Source organism: Dreissena polymorpha, unplaced genomic scaffold (genome assembly GCF_020536995.1).
Source record: "Dreissena polymorpha isolate Duluth1 unplaced genomic scaffold, UMN_Dpol_1.0 chrUn005, whole genome shotgun sequence".
NCBI lineage: Eukaryota > Metazoa > Mollusca > Bivalvia > Myida > Dreissenidae > Dreissena > Dreissena polymorpha.
The window spans coordinates 43,861-64,809 of NW_026273319.1; the positions used below are offsets into that span (position 1 = coordinate 43,861).

At 36.1% G+C, this 20,949-nt stretch overlaps 1 protein-coding gene across 2 annotated transcripts; it reads left to right on the forward strand.

Moving 5' to 3' along the window:
• The first annotated feature begins 908 nt into the window (after positions 1-908).
• Positions 909-19,302, forward strand: LOC127863337 (coiled-coil domain-containing protein 113-like). Of its 2 annotated transcripts, XM_052402762.1 has the most exons (9): positions 909-1,066; positions 9,614-9,914; positions 10,769-10,924; positions 11,158-11,238; positions 12,281-12,436; positions 13,077-13,184; positions 14,597-14,752; positions 18,241-18,340; positions 18,707-19,302. In XM_052402762.1, the coding sequence occupies exons 1-9, from the start codon at positions 957-959 to the stop codon at positions 18,841-18,843; spliced, it is 1,305 nt and encodes a 434-aa protein (XP_052258722.1). In that variant the 5' UTR covers positions 909-956; the 3' UTR covers positions 18,844-19,302. The 2 variants fall into 2 exon arrangements, with proteins under 2 accessions (XP_052258722.1, XP_052258723.1); XM_052402763.1 differs by lacking the exon at positions 18,241-18,340.
• Positions 19,303-20,949: the final 1,647 nt, after the last annotated feature.

The following is a 20,949-nucleotide window of genomic DNA, read 5'->3' on the forward strand; positions in this document are numbered from 1 at the left end:
CAAAATACATATCTTAGTGGTGAAGGGTTAAGAGGTTGGAGTACCGTAATGAATATACATGTATACAGTTTATGCTCATTAATTTAAGGTGAATGGAGATATTGTACTTTCATTTTGTACTACGTAGCTTACATTTATATCTAGCTTGGGATTCCATTTGGAGAACAGTAGGTTGAAGGTCAAGGTCACTGAAAATTAAAATAGAAAACAGTTCCCGCTCCATAATTTGAGATTTTTTTATTGAGGCATTGCACTGTGATTCTATGAGAAGATAGCTTGCATGCAACCTAGCTGCAGATTTGGATTGCAGAATTGTTTAAATAAATAAATGCCATGTTTCATTGTCCTTCGGTACTGTTGTTTGTGGATTTTGGCAAATTGTCTTAAAGAATAATTACTGTCTGACCACATATAAATTCAAATTTAAAACTTCTTACCAGACAGTCATCCACAATTGACCATTTCAACTTGGTTGCTGTGGGTCATAAATATATAATGTGCAAAGTAAATGCGAAATTTCACAAATAATGCAACCAAATACATAATTATAAAAGAGAAGAGTTCAGGCCAATGTCGACATTTGCTTTGTTATCATTGAAAGGAAATATGTGTGGCTGGAGCAAAAAGTATGATGCTCAGTTGAAATAACAATCAATGACATATTCATGGACCTTTACATAAAAATTCGTTTGAACAAATGATCAATCACTGACAAAACTATACACCCATCACAGGTTAATGTGGTCGGATTAAGTATAGGATTATTATAAGTTAACCTAGGTTAAAGAAAGTACTTTATGAGTCATCACAATATTAGGACAGACAGACGAACGAACCCTCCGCTTAAATCGACAGGCGACTAACTAATAATTAGTGAATTATGGTTTGTAACCTACTTTTAAAGTTTATTGTAACCGCAAGTGCCCGGATGACACCAATAGCAACAAGACAACAAGATGGCGGACACGGAGAGTGTTGATACTCACGATACGAGTAATGATGCCAACGAAGATCCTTTACAGGATTTAAGTGATGAAGAATTGTACCAATTAGTTGAAGACACAATGTAAGATGTTAAACATGAAATCATTATATTAGACGGCACTATTAAATTACAAAATGGATTGTCTACTTTGACAATGCAGGTGCGCGAATGGCAATTTTATTGATCTCTTCAGGCTTCATTTTGTTCATTCAACTTAACTCTAAAATAAAGGGCATGGAATGTTATCATTTAAGATATATGTATATCCAAAATATTACCTTAAAGTTTGAGACTCAAAGCAAGTGAAATGTTTAACTCTTATAAAACACAGCATGCAACAACAAACTTACCATTATGAATAATTGATCTTTCAAAAGTTTCAGTTTCTGACTATTACGTTCAACCACTTGATTAGTTATGTTAATGATTTGAATTGAAAGTGCTTGTATTACTTTTTATGCTCCCCGAAATAAAATTTTGGCGGAGCATATAGTTGCCAGTTTGTCCTTCCTTACTTATCCTCCATAATCCTATTACCGGTGTACCCGAATTACTGGTGATGTTTGTAAATACGCTACTACTACACAGCAAGCACAATCTGGTTGATCATTCAGTTTTCTAATGAAAACTATCGTTTTGAAAAGTCTGTCTGCAAATGTTTACATAGTAGACAACAGGTGCGCGTTTCCATAACCCTGATGTACATATCTCCTCTTTGCATTACTGAGCGAAACTTCTCAAGTGTCATGTAGACAAAGGAAAGGGAAGGAAAATCACTGGTCAAGTCTAACTGAACAATTACATAAAGTGGACCTATGATAATCATGCTTGACTGACTTCAACTCTTAGACTGGCCACAGGATCACTGCTTAATAAGTAAACCATTTAAACACCATGAGTTAAAGGGAAATATTAGTCCAAATTTTTGACGCTCTTAAATATTAAGCTACTTTTTATATGGGTAATATTTGGAGCGTACAAAGGGTGAAAGACCAATTATGTGGTGGGAATTTTTTGTTCTTTGTCTATATTGTTGCGCAAGGATTTTGTGCGCAACATTCAAGCCCCGATATAAGACACTTAATAACAACGGATTGCAATAATATTTACATACCTGTGTAGATAATTCATTTCTCGATAATGTTCCGTAAAAATTATGTAATGACACTTTGAATTTTGCACGCCTGAGCAATTTAAATCCAACCACTATTCAATTTTTCAATATCTCTCGATTCGCTCGCTGTGTAGATATAAATCGATAACACAACCTCGATGTAAAGCATCTGGTTTAAAGTGGAAGAATAAACAGCGTAAAATACAGTTTGCGTTCGTCTGTTGTGGTGCAGCGCGTTACATAGTAAACCGATGTTATACTTTTCTGGATTAATTTAGCATTGTTTTTTTTCTAAATTGACAATTAAAAAGTTCTGAAATAAAGTACATCTTTTATTTTTATACTGTACATAAATAATATTGATACAGATCGTACAGTATACCGTCCTTTGTAACGTAGAATGTAAGTACATAAAACAACACAGACAGAGGTGCGAAAAAGACATGCATAAACACTTCCTGAAACTTAGAACAGTGAATAGAAACTGCACCATATCTGTTTTGAACATATGCTTATTAAATCGACAAAGATTAGCATACTAGATCTAGTTAGGTAAAAGTCGGTGTTAAAAGCTCATGTTAAATAAAATTACGCGTACACGTTACACCGTAATGCCTTCTTCTGATTGGTTCATATTTAAATCAGTTTCATGACATGGCTACAGGTCAGTGATTGTTTTGCGATTTAAGCAGAAGTTTAACTGATGAATTTATGCCTTTCTAACTTCGAATCGACGATATTTGATGTAAAAATGAACTTCTGAATTTAAACTGAATGAGTTGGTAATGTTATTTTGCAATTTTACGCAAATTGATGAAAATTTAAACTTTCTGGTTTCCACCACAAAAAAGGTCCTTCAACGATGAGACGTTCCAAAGAATTTAGCCCATATAAAAAGTATCTCTAAATTCTTTGCGCGTCTTATAAATGAGACTAAGGGAAATATTAACATTAAAACAGAACAATTGAACAGAATACTTGAAATGAATGTTAAAACCCTGTTACATCATTCATATTTAATTCATTTATTGTTTGAAAATTGATCACAACATGTTTTAAACTTTGTTGTTTGGTTGTATATATTCGACAGTACGGAAGTTTAGTTTAGTAAACTGTGATTTTCTGGAAAAAAAAAATTGTCTGAGTGAAAACTATTTCATCACCGGTAATATACTTCTATTACCGGTGATGACAGTAGAAACCAAAATGGCAGACAGTGACCTACTTCTATGATGGATTAAAATGAGTTTTCGTTAATATATATGGTAGGTTTCATGTTAACTTGAGGAAAAATGAATGATTCTGATAATTATATGAATTTTTTTTACGGAAGTTGCATTTAATATTATTTATTTACAAATGCATGCTTACGTCACTGGTAATACGGGTGCCCAAGATACTTCCATCCGTCACACTTTTGCTAGCGTTTCTTATAGCCAGTCTTCAAATTAGCCTATAAGCCCGAAGCCAAGTCGATTCTTGGGCCGGTCGGTCGATCCTAAATGCTTTTAAAATAGCCCGACCGGTCAATTAAAAATAAGAGCGTAAAATTGTAAACAAACTGAAACAACTATCATATCAATAACCTGATTTATACGCATTTTTTAAGAGGCACAATTAAATTCGCTATTTAAATGCCTTAAATGATGTTATACGTGTTAAAAAATTTCATGAACACATGCAGCCGCCATTTTTTTAGCTCCACTGGCCACAAGCCAGCGGGGCTTATGTCATGGTCCTGTGTCCGTCGTGCGTGCGTCCGTGCGTCCGTCTGTGTGTTAACTTTTTATGTCCCCCACTATAGTAGTGGGGGACATATTGTTTTTGCCCTGTCCGTTGGTTGGTCTGTTGGTCTGTTGGTTGGTCTGTTTGCGCCAACTTTAACAATTTGCAATAACTTTTGCTATATTGAATATAGCAACTTGATATTTGGCATGCATGTGTATCTCATGGAGCTGCACATTTTGAGTGGTGAAAGGTCAAGGTCATCCTTCAAGGTCAGAGGTCAAATATATGTGGCCAAAAATGCTCATTATCCCCACGCTTTTTGAAAAAAAGGTGGGGATATTGTGGTGATCTCCGCCGTCCGTCCGTCTGTCCGTCCGTCTGTCCGTCCGTCCTGGCCACTATCTCCTCCTACACTAAAAGCACTAGAACCTTGAAATTTACACACATGGTAGCTATGAGCATATGTGCGACCCTGCACTATTTGGAATTTTGATCTGACCCCTGGGTAAAAAGTTATAGGGGTTGGGGTGGGGCCGCGTCAGAAATTATCACTCATTTTTTTAGGTTATTTTACATTTACTTCTTTATTTCTACACCGATTCACTTCAAATTGATACTGGACCTCACCTATGACAATACGGTCAATCTCAACCATGCATGGCCCCATTCCCAACCCTGGGGCGCCCCGCCCACATAGGCCACACCCACCAAAAATTTCCATTTACTATAATTTTTTCATTTCTACACGGATTCACTTCAAATTGATACTGAACTTTTGTTATGACATTAGGGTCAATCTCAACTATGCATGGCCCCAATCCCAACCCTGGGGCGCCCGCCCACATAGGCCACACCCACCAAAAAATTCCATTTACTATAATTTTTTCATTTCTACACGGATTCACTTCAAATTGATACTGAACTTCTCTTATGACATTAGGGTCAATCTCAACTATGCATGGCCCCATAACCAACCCTGGGGCCCCGCCCACATAGACCACACCCACCCAAAATTGCCTTTACTATAATTTCTTCATTTCTACACCGATTCACTTCAAATTGATATTGAACTTCTCTTATGACAATACTGTCAATCTCAACTATGCATGGCCCCATTACCAACCCTGGGGCGCCCCGCCCACATAGACCACACCCACACAAAATTGCCTTTTACTATAATTTCTTCATTTCTACACCGATTCACTTCAAATTGATACTGAACCTCTCTTATGACAATACGGTCAATCTCAACTATGCATGGCACAATTACCAACCCTGGGGCGCCCTGCCCACATGTCACACCCACCCAAAATTGCCTTTTACTATAACTTCTTCATTTCTACACCAATTCACTTCTAATTGATGATGAACTTCTCTTATGACAATACGGTCAATCTCAGCTATGCATGGCCCCATTACCAACCCTGGGGCACACCTAGGTCAAACATTCGGCGTGGGGATACGCGTCGGCCTCTGCCGCGCCATTTCTAGTTTTATGAATACTTTTGCAATATTGAAGATAGCAACTTGATATTTGGCATGCATTTGTATCTCATGGAGCTGCACATTATGAGTGGTGAAAGGTCAAGGTCATCCTTCAAGGTCAGAGGTCAAATATATGTGGCCCAAATCACTTATTTTATAAATACTTTTGCAATATTGAAGATAGCAACTTGATATTTGGCATGCATGTGCATCTCATGAAGCTGCACATTTTGAGTGGTGAAAGGTCAAGGTCATCCTTCAAGGTCAGAGGTCAAATATATGTGGCCCAAATCGCTTATTTTATGAATACTTTTGCAATATTGAAGATAGCAACTTGATATTTGGCATGCATGTGTATCTCATGGAGCTGCACATTTTGAGTGGTGAAAGGTCAAGGTCATCCTTCACAAGGTCAAGGCCATCCTTCAAGCTCAAACGTCATATAGGGGGACATTGTGTTTCACAAACGCATCTTGTTCTTTAAACATCTTCTTCTCCTAAACTACTGGTCCAATTCTGATGAAATTTCTCAGGAATGTTCCTGGGGTGAAACTCTTTCAAATTTGTTCAAATTATGCTCCTGGGGTCAAATTTGACCCTGCCCTGGGGGGTCAAATTTGAAAATTTGCTTATATAAGGCCTATTTTGTGAAAACTTTAAAAAATCTTCTCGTCCATAACCATTGGGCCTAGGACTACCAATTTTGGTATGTAGTGACATCTTATAGTCCTCTACCAAGTTTCTTCAAATTATGCCCCTGGGTTCAAATTTGACCCTGCCCTGGGGTGTCAAAAAATTGAAAATTTGCTTATATAAGACCTGTTTTGTGCAAACTTTAAAAATCTTCCTGTCCATAACTGTATGGCATAGGGCTACCAAATTTGGTATGTAATGACATCTAATAGTCCTCTACCAAGTTTGTTCAAATTAAGCCCCTGGGATCAAATTTGACCGTTCCCAGGGGTCACAAAATTGAACATATGCTTAAATTGGACCCATTTTGTGCAAACTTTAAAAATCTTCTTGTCCATAACTATTGGGCCTATTTCTACCAAATTCGGTATGTAGTGACATCTAATAGGTCTCTACTTAGTTTGTTCAAATTATGCTTCTGGGGACAAATTTGACCCTGCCCCGGGGGTCACAAAAATGAACATATGCTAAAATATGGCCTATTTTGTGCAAACTTTAAAATCTTCTTGTTCATAATTATAGAGCCTAGGGCTACTAAACTTGGTATGTGGTGATATCTAATAATCCTCTACCAAATTTGTTCATGACTTGCAGATGACCCCCTATTGATTTTCAGGTCACTAGGTCAAAGGTCAAGGTCACTGAGACCCGAAATAGTAAAATGGTTTCCGGATGATAACTCAAGAACGCTTGATCATGAAACTTCATAGGTACATTGATCATGACTCGCAGATGACCCCTATTGATTTTCAGGTCACTAGGTTAAAGGTCAAGGTCACGGTGACCCAAATTGTAAAATGGTTTCAGGATATTAACTCAAGAACGCTTATGCCTAGGATCATGAAACTTCATAGGTACATTGATCATGACTCGCGGATGACCCCTATTGATTTTTAGGTAACTAGGTCAAAAATCAAGGTCACTGTTACCCGAAATAGTAAAATGGTTTCTGGATGATAACTCAAGAATGCTTATGCCTAGGATCATGAAACTTCATAGGTTCATTGATCATGACTCGCAGATGACCCCTATTGATTTTCAGGTCACTAGGTCAAAGGTCACAGTGACTCAACTTAGAAAAATGGTTTCCAGATGATAACTCAAGAAGGCTTACACCTAGGATCATGAAACTAAATAGGTACATTGATCATGACTCGCAAATGACCCCTATTGATGTTCATGTCACTAGGTCAAAGGTCAAGGTCATGGTGACTTTACACAGTAAAATGGTTTCCGGATGATAACTCAAGAAAGCTTATATGCCTATGATCATGAAACTTCATAGGTTCATTGATCATGACTTGCAGATGACCCCTATTTATTTTTAGGTCACTTGGTCAAAGGTCACAGTGCCAAATAATGTATTCACACAATGGCTGCCACTACAACTGACAGCCCATATGGGGGGCATGCATGTTTTACAAACAGCCCTTGTTATATTTTGAGATGATTCTATAAAAAGAAAGATGCTACTATTGTATTTGTTATAAATGTGTGAAAGGCTTTTAAGCAGGAACCAGAGATTATTAACCCTTTACGAAACACTAACAGGATTTTACAGGTTTGTAGCTGACAACTTTATAAATAATTGTGATAAAAGGAGAAATTGCTCAAGATGAGCAATTTCTCCTATTATCACAATTATTTCTACCCTACCTGATCATTTCCTTCAGATTCCATTACAATTTAATTGTCGTCTGCAACCTCTTTCAAATTGGGAATGTCCAAAATGTGTTGTTTGGTAAAGAGTGAAGGCATTTTGATTCATATGGGTCTTGTGAATCTGTTTCAAATCAAATGCGTAGATTTGATCATCAGCATCTAAAAGTATGTGAAATAGAAAGAACAACAATATCTTTTGGAGAGATAAATGTACCTACGTTATAAGCAAAGGACCTGTGCAACAATTCCCAGGCTTTTTAGTCTGTTTAGTTAACACGGTAGTAACTTTTTCCATAAATAAAAATGCTCACCCTTCCCTTCCAACTTTAAGCGCCCAGTGGGACGAGGGATAGAAAGAGAAAGTCACATGCTTGAGCACATTTCAACCCATGCGCATTGCACGTTTTTTTCGCATAAAAAAACAGTGGAGCGATACAGGGCCATCATGGCCCTCTTGTTCTAAACTGTCGTGTAAACATGCGGGTATGTTGCTCTTTAAAGTAATGATGCAATTGACGCCAAATCAAGGTGAGGTTATTCAAACTGAACATGCGTAGATCAAGTTTCGGGATGTTCGCACATCGGGCACTTTGTAATGTTTTAAAATAATGACCAATCTAGAAGCCTTTTTAATTTTGGAAGCGTTTTCTGAAAATGTATTTATAATTCATGAAAAATGGACGAAGTAAATTTTCAATAAAAATAAAAAGAGTTTTTAAGGGATATTGTACGCATTGGGTTAAAAACAAATTGGTCCTTATAACAGTTAGATTTCCATGTGTTTTAATTGATTATTCTTGCGTCTTAGAAGATGTTTTTTAACTAATTATTAATAATTGTAGTACTTTTGTTTATTCTGTTATCTCGTTCTGCTACCTGACCTACTTTGCTACTTATAATCTGTTTACAAATATACAATACTTTTCACGGTTGAAACATGCTTATCAAAACATCGGGAGTAAATTAAAGAAGCAGACATTGTCACTTGGGCAATTAACACACCCAGTGGCCTTTTATTCTGAAGCCACATGCCGACAATTCAGAAATTCACCGGCGATTGTCCTAGTAATAATACGATAATAATCTGTTATTTTAATAGGCTGATGTATTTTTCAAGTTCTTCGGATATTTTTTAAACATGATAATATTTCAATTTGCTTTAAAATAAAACTAAACACCGGTCAAACTGATAAATGGATTCATTGCATGAATGAGAACATGTGTAATTATAAAGTTACAATAAACAGCATTTTTATCTGGTGCATTTTGTATAAAATGCATTTCAAAAGGAAACAGATACCCTTTATTATCGTAATCACATGCATTTGTTTTTACCAATGGAAGTAGATTTTCTGATTGTTAATAACTATTTTGGTGTTCCTGGCCAAAAGGGTCCACTTCGGGCCATTGAACATGTCTTCGGGCTATTCAAAATTCCATCTGATTAGCCTGAAGGACTATTTGGCTAAAATATTTAGCGTGAAGACTGCTTATAGCACCTTCAATACTTTACTAATCGCTTTCATAATCGGCATGTAGGTACCTTGCATGGACTTCTACCTTTTGATGAGGTTTGAGGTCACTGGGGTCAAGGTCACCATGGCTAATAAAAGACTTCCTTCTATCACACTTTTGCTACTGTTTCTCATAGCGCCTTCAAGACTTTACCAATAGCGTTCATATTTGGCATGTAGGTACCTTGCATGGACCTCTACCTTTTGATGAGGTCTGAGGTCACTGGGGTCAAGGTCACTGAGGCTAATAATAGATTTTTTTAGGTGTTTATTAACACATACATTGACAAAGCACATCATCGGGGAGCATCCATCAGTTTCACTGATATTCTTGTTATTAATATGTATATTACATCAACTATTATTTAAGGTGTAAATCATTTATTTCTTAAGTACTCGAAATGGTTTGATTTATAATATATGTTTTTTCAGTCGTGCAAATGAAGTCCTTGGCACAGAAACACTCATGTTCGAAAAATATCTTGAACGTGTGGAGCCAAAAGACTTGGCAGGCATTTCTGCTGGTACAGGTGCAACACCATCTCAATCATCTCAAGACTTGGTCCGCCGTGTCGACCGAAAAAGATCAAAATCCAGAAGCAGTAATATTGATAAATCCCTTCGACTCACTGCTGAGCAGAAATGTGACATTGCTCAAAAGGAAATTGAAGAACTCCGAGAAGATATTGATAAGCTAAAAGATGCTTCAGAAAACATTCTGGATACATATAAGGTTTTTTTTATAAGCTTTACATGAAGTTGCACTTTGAAGACATTGTGATGGCTACTAAAAAGTTTATTTTGAAAGGAAGTCAAATATATACATCTTCAAGAAAGAAATTGAAAACATAACTTAAAAAAAAAGTTTATTGGCAGAATATATGTTGTCAGATCAAGTTTAAATTGAAATACAATGCTTTTGCTAAAAAAAAATTACTTATCGGCTACAAAAAATAGAACAATACAGAAAACTTCAAAGGATTAAATCACATACTTAATGGAATCTATTTACAGTTTTCAGTGAATGCTTTAACTTGATGAATCTAAAAGAAAGAATAATAGAATGTAAGAAAGAAAGAATGTTAACCTCACTGGGGCTCAATCCAATGATATTTGGATTAAAAAAATTATATCCTTAACCACTTGGCCATCTGGACTGTTTCAAAATGTTAAGCATTTTAACATTTTGAATTTGTAAATCTTTATAGTGTTATGAATTGTTCAATGATAAACACTCACAAACAAAAATGTTTTGTTAGTATGAGTCTGCATGATAAGTTATTTTGGTCACTGATAAAGTATTCTTTATTTGTTCAATCTATGATAAAAAGTAGGAAAATCAAGATTTCGATAATATGTTAAGTCCCATTAACATACCTTTTCAGAAGAGAATTTTAGTTTGTTAATAAACGTGCCCTGTCGACAATACATTAAATATTGATACACCTTTTTCTGTGCATAAACTATATTGTCAGGCTTTTAATGAATACAAACTCCAGATTATTTTCTTTAAATACTGTTTAACAATTATAAAGTCTAAAAGTATTTCTCATTAAACATAATTAATGAAAGCTTTTTGTTTTACAGGCTCTAATGGAAGAGGCAGATTTACGACTTACAGAAACAAAGAAAGAACGATATGAATTTGATCGTGACATCATGAAAGGGGCCGGTGGGTCTCAACAAGCCAAAGTTGTGGCTGAGAAAGTTGTCCGCTATTTTGAAGACCGGATTAAATCAAGAGTATGATACTCGTTAAATAATCTAAGTCATTTGAAGTACTTAAATTTCATCTGAGGTTATAAGCAGTGATTCTTTTTAACTCATTTTCAGCATTTCGGAAAACGAGAATTTAACTGGTAATGTATTAAGCAGAACATAAATAATTACTGAATTTAATAAATAATAACATTAAAACTCATGTCCACATTTTCCTTGTATTAATAATAGGCATTTCACTTCAATATTTTTTTCAGGACACTTTAATTGAGAAGTTGCGACTGAAAAATGCTACTTTGAAAGTACAGAAGAAGAAATTACACTTACAACTGAAACAGGTTTGATATTGTGTTGTTTTTTCACTCACATCCTACTGATTGAAATTGAACATCAGGCAATAAACTTTTTGTATCAGATATAGAATTATAACAGTGTTGGAAAGAAAAATTAGTTCATGCTAAAAGGTTTAACCCTTTACATGCTAAGAAATTTGTCGTCTGCTAAAATATCGTCTGCTGAATTTCTAAAATTAGCATTTTCTTCAATTTTTTTCAAAGAATATTATCAGAATAGCAAACAGTTTGGATCCTGATGAGACACCACGTTCTGTGGCGTCTCATCTGGATCCAAACTGTTTGCAAAGGCCTTCAAAATTCGGTTCCCGCACTGAAAGGGTTAAATGTATTTCATGATATTTCTTTGATTTGGTAGAATATCACTTTTAGTTTGTAAGTAATCAATGAAAATATTTTCTATGACCATAATTGGATTAATCATAAATGCTACCATTTATATTAAACGAGTTGATATGTGTTATTATAGTGTGCCTTTCATTTTGTTCATATTTAAAATGGCTTGTTTGAAAATGTTGACAGCAATGTCAGGACATCAAAATTATGGCGTCCTGTCACATATTTTAACCCAATTTTAAGTGTCGAAACATTATTAAAACATTCTCCGAGTTTGTTGTCAATATTGATATATATTCGAAGCACAGTATCTGGGCATTCATTATTCAAATCAATCTTAAATTCCCCCTGATTAGGTATTTAATATAAACTTCCTCATAAGAAGGACCTTGACCTTATTCCTTGAAGAGTGAAAATGTGTCCTGAAAAAAATTTGACTCGACACGAGCCTTGCCCTTGGCAAACAGGGCTTAATGCAAGTGCGTTAAGTGTTGTCCCAGATAAGCCTGTGCAGGGGAATAAGGGACAACTCTTTCCATCTGCACTGGATTTTTTTACAGAAGCGTCTTTTTTTAAGAAAAACAACATAAAAGTGTACAATGTCATCCCTGATAAGCCTGTGCAAACTGCACAGGCTAATCTGGGATGACACTTTAAGCGCATACATTAAGCCCTGTTTTCGTGTGTTCAGAAAGAGGAGATGGGTGAAGTGCTACACGAGGTGGACTTTAACCAGCTGCGTATCGAGAACCAGCAGTACCTGGAGAAGATTGACGAGCGTAACAAAGACCTGCTCAACCTCAAACAGATGGCGGGCAGTACCACTCAGGTCCTAAACACATACAAGGTAATTCAAACAAGGGTCCTAAACATGTACGAGGTTATACAAACACGGGTCCTAAACACGTACAAGGTAATGCAAACACGAGGCCTGAACATGTACAAGGTAACGAGATATTATTTTAACATGTGCAAGGTATAGGATTTTATTTTAACACATACAAGGTTACTCTTTATTATTTAGCATGTTTATCTGTAAGTACTGGACTTCTTAATGAATAAATATATGAAAAGGAAGGAAATTGACAAATAAAAAACTGCATTTAGTATTGTAAATTTTACATGTATGTGCAGTGCTTTTTGGTCAAACTGTGGGCTGTTACTTGGCTCCATTCCCAATGTCAATATTTTTTCCCAAATGACTGTCTTTGCAAATTGAAGGTTTAAAAAAAGCAACATTTTGTTACTTTAACAGCTGTGTGGGTTAGCTCTTAATAAATATTATATTGAAAGGACTTATTCTCAATTTAAAGAATTTTTGCAACAAGTATAATACACCAGTTACCCAATTTGTGTCAAAACGAAACAATTTTTCTCTATTCAAACAGCCCCTGCCCCATGTCCAAAATCGTGGGAAAAATACTTAATGAATGTCTTGAATAAATTGTACATGAACAATTTCATATCCAGTATATGTTTAATTCCAGAAAAAGTTGTCCACCCTGACACTTGAATCTGAGCGTCTAAAGTCAGAGATCACCTCCAGAAATGACCTATTGCAGAGGATAGATGCTGAAACTAAAGTGGTCGAAGATGTAAGTGGTTGTCTATTTCATATTCATAAGTAGATTCGTTTATTTTGTTTTTTACATGAAATAATGTCAAATAATGAACAAATGCGCATAAATTATTAAAGTGTATTTTATTAAACTTGCTTTCTCAATGAAAGCTCTATTTTTAGTGAGGCTGTTTTCGGGGAAAACCCCAGCTTTTGTCATAGCCAGCTCGTCCGCCGTAGGCGTCACGCTTAAACCTTAACAATAGGCTCTAAAATCAAACTTCATATATAGATGCACCTTGATGAGTTCTACATGCCACACCCATTTTTGGGTCACAAGGTCAAAGGTCAAGGTCACTGTGACCTCTAATATCAAACTTTAACATAGGCTCTAAAATCAAACTGCTCCCACCTACAACTTTGAAACTTCATATGTAGTTGCACCTTGATGAATTCTACATGCCACACCCATTTTTGGGTCACTAGGTTAAAGGTCAAGGTCACTGTGACCTCTAATATAAAACTTGAACAAAAACCTTGACATTGCCTCTAAAATCAAAGTGCTTCCACCTACAACTTTAAAACTTCATATGTAGATGCACCTTGATGAGCTCTACACGCTACACCCATTTTGGGTCACTAGGTCAAAGGTCAAGGTCACTGTGACCTCTAAAAAAAAAATTAAAAAATAAAAAATTCTGACAAACTTTAGCAGCCGAGCTTGGCACCCGTTATGCGGTGCTCTTGTTAATCTCATAACCATGCTTTCTGGGTAGCCTAGTAATTTAAACTATTCACTCTTCTTACTCATCGTGTGATGCAACAGGGGTTTGATTCCCACTTGGTGCATATAAGTTTGGTTTCTAAGGGCACTACTTGACAGGTGGATGAAAAAGCAATTCTTATTGACAATTGTCACAAATTCTTTGGACTATATGTGTCTTGTTCTGAGAAAATTGGGCTTAATTCATGTGCGTAAAGTGTCGTCCCAGATTAGCCTGTACAGTACGCACAGGCTAATCAGGGACGACACTTTCCGCCTTAACTTAATTTTCGGTAAGGAGGGTTTTCCTTGAAACTTAAAATACCATTTAAGCGGAAAGTGTCGTCCCTGATAAGCCTGTGTGGACTGCACAGGCTAATCTGGGACGACACTTTATGCATATGAATTAAGCCCAGTTTTCTCAGAACAAGACGCATATATGAGTCATGCTCTGGGATATCAGGGTTTCATGCATGTGCGTAAAGTGTCGTCCCAGATTAGCCTGTGAAGTCCGCACAGACTAATAAGGGACGACACTTTCAGCTTCTATGTATTTTAGTGAAATTCCAGTTAAGCCGGAAAAAGTCATCCCTGATTAGCCTGTGCAGACGACACTTTATGCACATGCATTAAGTCGGGTTTTGTTATAGCGGGCTTTTGAGTATACATATTTATGCCCGTCGTAGGAGCGTGCAAAAGCAGAGAAGAGGAACCGGAAGCTTCGTCAGCAGCTGGCAGACTATAGGGTGCCGGAAGTGATGGAATACGTTGGGGAAAAGGCTGACCTCTACGAACTACAGAAGAAGGTGAAAAGCTGGGAAAGGAAAGTGGAGATTGCGGATGTAAGTGGATTTTTAAAACAAGTGGGAGATGGGGCTTGGTATATGCTTAAATGAAGGATTTTATTGACACTTAATTTAAGAGATTGCTGATTAAGTTATGACTTTTATAGATGGGATCAATACATGCTTTAATGATGTAGGATTTTATTTGCACTGAATCCAGAAGGCCTAGGTCCTCATTGCAGGGCTTGACACTAACTTCTACAGATTGGTGTCCATAGGACACCCTGCCTATTAAAATTAGAGCAAAATCCTGGGAAAAACTGGTGTCCCTCAACAAAATTTGGGGGTCTCGGGTCCCGGGACACTGTTAGTGTCGAGGCCTGCATTGACATACTTAAATATATTTTATACAAAAATTCAAAGCAAAAAATGATACACAAGTCCTTTCTAACAATTAATAAAAACTTCCATCTATATATTTGATAAGTCTTTGAAACTTGGGCAATCATTTAAATGGCATTAAAGGGAATACTGGAATAATAATTATTAAGAAACTTGATCAAGAGAAATTCTTGATTCATGTAACAATGAGCTAAAATTCTACAGTACAGAAAATTCACAGAAAACTTATTGTAAAAAAAATATTTTGGGAATTTACAAAAAAAAAATTATATGCTACCCAAATTTATAGTTGTTCAACTCCTCTTTACCTACTGGGTTGATCTTCTACAATCTTTTACAGTTGTATGACCTTAATGTGTTGACGATGGTACAAAAAAGGAAGTTTGGCTGTGATGAGTGTTTGCAGAATTATGGCCCTTTATCTTTTTTTCATTAATTATGTTCCAACATTTCTCTAAAACTGTCACATCTGAATTACCTTTCTGTGTACATGATAGTAAAGAATTGAATTTTTGCTGAATTTCGCTACAGTATAGCCCTTTGTCTGTTTTCACATTACAGTCTGTCTATAGTCCTGCAATTTTGCTATAACTGTCACAGCTGATTGACCCTCGTGTGGAATCAGTCGTTAAGGAAGGAATTTTTGCTGCTTCAAATGTAGCTGAGTTATGACCCTTTGCCAGTTTTTACACTATAGAATATATACTTTGTCCCCCAAACTTGTGACATCTCCTTTTTAATGCTTGATTGATTTTGTTATATCTCTAAGAGCTGAATGACCTGTAGAAGATTGTAAAAAAAACTTTTGGGCTGCAACCAGATTTAAAGTGTTTTTAGCTCACCTGATTGCTCAGGTGAGCTTTTGTGACCGGTCTTTGTACGTCGTACGTCCGTCCATCCGTTAACATTTGCTCATAAACACTCTAGAGGCCACATTTCTTGTCCCATCTTCATGAAACTTGGTCAGAAGCTTTGTCCCAATGAAATCTCCACCAAGTTCAAAACTGGGTTGTGCCGGGTCAAAAACTAGGTCACTAGGTAAAAAAAAAGAAAAACCTTGTTAAGACTGTAGAAGTCACATATCATGCCCAATCTTCATGTAACTTTGTCAAAATATTTGTCTTTATGATATCTTGGTTGAGTTAAAAAGAAGTTCCGATCCGTTGAAAAACATGGCCTCCAGTGGGCGGGGCAGTTTTCCTTATTTGGCTATAGAGAAACCTTGTAAACACTCTAGAAGTCACAATTTTTGTCCAATCATCATGAAAGTTGGTCAAAACATTGGTTTTATTGATATCTCAGACGAGTTTGAAAATGGTCGGGATTGGTGAAAAAACATGGCCGCCAGTGGGCAGGGCATTTTTCTCTATATGTATATAGTGAAAACATGTGAACACAATAGAAGTCAAATTTTTGGCCCAATTTTCATGAAATTTGCGCAGAAGATTTGTTTCCTCGATACGAGAGTTGAGTCAAAAATGGTTCCGGTCAGTTGAATAACATGGGTGCTGGGAGGGGGGCAGTTTTCTCATTATGCCCCCCCCCCCCCTTTTGAAGAAGAGGGGTTATATTGTTTTGCTCATGTCAGTCTGTCCGTCCACCAGATGGTTTCCGGATGATAACTCAAGAGTGCTTATGCCAAGGATCATGAAACATCATAGGTACATTGATCATGACTCGCAGATGACTCCTATTGATTTTAAGGTCACTAGGTCAAAGGTCAAGGTCATGATGGCCCGAAATAGTAAAATGGTTTCCGGAAGATAACTCAAGAACACTTATGCCTAGGTTCATGAAACTTCATAGATACATTGATCATGACTCGCAGATGACCCTATTGATTTTCAGGTCACTAGGTCAAAGGTCACAGTGACACAAAGCAGTAAAATGGTTTCCGGATGATAACTCAAGAACGCTTAGGCCTAGGATCATGAAACTTCATAGCTACATTGATCATGACTCACAGATAACCCCTATTGATTTTCAGGTCACTAGGTCAAAGGTCAAGGTCACAATGACCCGAAATAGTAAAATGGTTTCCGGATGAAAACTTAAGAATGCTTAGGCCTAGGATCATGAAACTTCATAGGTACATTGATCATAACTCTTAGATGACCCCTATTGATTTTCAGGTCAATAGGTCAAAGGTCAAGGTCACGATGACCCAAAATTGTAAAATAGTTTCCTGATGATAACTCAAGAACGCTTAGGCCTAGGATCATGAAACTTCATAGGTACATTGGTCATGACTTTTAGATGACCCCTATTGATTTTCAGGTTACTAGGTCAAAGGTCAAGGTCACGGTGATCCAAAATAGTAAAATGGTTTCCAGATGATAACTCTAGAAAGCTTAGGCCTAGGATCATGAAACTTTATAGGTACATTGATCATGACTCGAAGATGACCCCTATTGATTTTCAGGTCACTAGGTCAAAGGTCACAGTGACGGTGACCTAAAATAGTAAAATGGTATCTGGATGATAACTCAAGAACGCTTATGCCTAGGATCATGAAACTTCATAGGTACAATGATCATGACTTGCAGATGACCCCTATTGATTCTCAGGTCACTAGGTCAAAGGTCAAGGTCACGGTGACCTGAAATAGTAAAATGGTTTCTGGCTGATAACTCATGAACGCTTATGCCTAGGTTCATGAAACTTCATAGGTATATTGATCATGACTCGCAGATGACCCCTATTGATAATCAGGTCACTAGGTCAAAGGTCAATTTCACAGTGCCAAATAACGTTTTCACACAATGGCTGTCAAGGTTACTGTGACTCAACTTAGAAAAATGGTTTCTGAATGATAACTCAAGAATGCTTATGCCTAGGATCATGAAACTTCACAGGTATATTGATCATGACTGGCAGATGAAATAATGATGAAACTTGACCAGGATGTTTGTCTGGACAATATCTAGGTCAAGTTTGACATTTGGTAAAGATTGAATGAACTGACTCCTCTCAGGTGAGCGAACTAGGGCCATCTTGGCCCTCTTGTTTCTTTTTGTCTTCTGTAGAATATTTAGTTGACTTTTCTGTGTCTTAACATGTGGTTTGATGGCATCAGTGTATGTTACACCTTTTTAGTTTTTATATTTATCAACTTTTTTTTTTTTTTTTTTTTGTAAAACAAGTTAATTAGTACGCAACTGAAAGGAAAATGGCACAAGATGGCCAGGGGTTTGTTTGGAGCACTGATTTTAAAAAAGGGGGATTGCAGATACATCAGAACGGGTAAGCCTGGATAGTACATTAAGGAAAAGATATTCTCCGGAGAGATCAGGTTTATTAGTGAGCATAATTGTACCATTTCGACAATCAATTGGATTGGATAACAACCTGTGGTATACCTTTTACCTTTATCCCTTGGCTATTTGCAGCACATGTTCATTTATTGAACATCAAGGTTACATATTTTTACATGTTTTTATGACCCCAAAAATGTCAATGTAATAGCCATAAAATACGAAATTTTCTTCCAAGACATTTTATTATTCACCAAATTATTTTATTATACAACAAATTATTCACAATGTGAGATCAAAGAAAACTATACAGTCTAGTAATCAACCAGCCTCAGACAAAGTGCTATATTTTCAGATGGCATTAAGAACGCACAGAAAAACGTGGCAGCAAATGAAAATAAGCAGCCACCAAATGGCCAACCAGTTCCATTTGATGGAAGCCCACTGAGGGATTTCCCTAAGAGACGGTTTCTAAGGAGTCGTGCCCAGTAACTGTTGTGTGTCACCGTAGAAACAGTGTCAATAAAAAAATCCTCTCACTTTTCAGGAGGTATTTTATGTTTGTAAATAGTTGTTTATTTGTATATTTCATGTTTTCCTTTGGAATTGTATTGAATTTTTAAATAAAAGAGTCTTTGAAATATTTATGAATTTCTGTTATTTAAATTTAATTAATTGTTAAAAGCCATTCACCAATAGTTTTTTATCATTCTATGCGAAATAAAAATGTACATACAGAGTCAAAAATGATGAAGTTTGTTGGCAAGGATTGCTTAATATTTGTATGCACAAAAATGTGTAACATTTTTAACATGAGTGTGCGAAATGGCCCAGACCAAACTGTACTTATAGATTTGTAAATTGTTTTAATCTTCAGTTAATTGTTTTTATCAGTCAGTATTTCTGCATTTGTTGAATATATTCAATATGAATAAACACACCTGAACACCATTTAGTATCCTTCATTTGCTTGTATGAAATAAAGATAAACGGGGTACATGTGTGCATGTATAGCTGGGTTAATAATAAATAAACTGTCGTTTAACTGAGGAAAAATCAGATTGATGCGTTTATGGTTATGAATATCATAAGAACCCAGCTACCCATGCAGAACTAGTAATATTTTGGATTACCGGTAGTTCATATCCTGTTACTATGGTTCCAAATGATCCATAATTTAAGCTTTCCTACTAAAGTGGATTTTTGTATAGAGGCGACCTTTTTTAAACCAAAAATATCCATAATGGCGGAAAGTGTTTTACCTGATTAGATTGTGCGGACTGCACAGACTGATTGAGGATGATTAGTTACGCACATGCATTAAGCCCAGTTTTCCCAGAGCTCGCCTCAACTGTCCAGGAGGCCGGATCAATAAAATATCGCTAGATACATACGATTCGTTAGCACGTTGCATTGATTTTTAGATAGCAGCGTTAGTAAATGGAAATGGAAAAAATGGGATGGCAATTTCACAGACAGACAGTTTATTCAGACTTATACACAAGTACATCATCTACATACTAAAGTATACACATTATTTACTGTCACGTAACTAGATATAGCAACATGACATTAAATGACATATAATACACATTTACGAGTACAAATACTATTAATTAACTGTCAAAACGGTAATAAAAAATATTAAACAGTATTATTTAGAATCGCATTTCTAATAAAAAAAAGCTTCTTTGATATATTTACATACATTATAAATAACTGATTTTTCACAGGAAACTAATAACGTTCAGAATTTATATACAGATGGGTTAATATAAAATATACTGCTTATATATGTTTTTCTCAGTGTAACAACGGCATATACATATAAACTGGTATTCATCTTTTAAATCCAAGTCATTAAAACTAAAACAATAATGTTCATTTCGTGGTATGTTATTTTGGGCGTATCACAGTTACCTTCATTGTTTCACTGCATGTAATCTTGGCTATTTTCAGCTTTGGGATAACTTACCGTATATACAATAAGAACCGCGAAAAAAGCTTGTTATCTACTTTTACTGATTTTACTAATTTTGTAATGTTTGCTTAATTAATTAATTACTGTCGAATCGTGTATTCTTTGACTGTTTAATGAGACAAAAGACGTGGGCAAATTATCACTTATTTGAAACATTCTTTGTGCATAATCAGATTCTTGAAACATATCCTAGCATCTATAAACTTAAACGTTATTTGTGATAAACGATTTAATTTGCAACGGAAAATTTCAATCTGCGCAATTCTTACGAGTCGAGGCGTTCTCGATTGATTTTCAGCTTCATAGATTGTAGATACCAAGTGAACTGACAATTAAACGGTTTGAACCAGATCGTGCTCAAGTCTATGATGGACATCATAAGTGACGTCTTATACGTTGTATTAATTGCGTATTTTATGTCTTTTTAAACCAGTAATTCTTAAAATGTACTCCTCATTTGGATTCACCGTGCCACTGTAACCTCGATAGAAAAATCCCCGACCACAATGGGAATCGAACCCGCGACCTTCGGGTTCCAAATCAGGCATACACTCTACTGCGTCGCTATAAATGCTAGCTGATATGGCAAGGCAGTTTATACTTTTTTTTTTATTCAT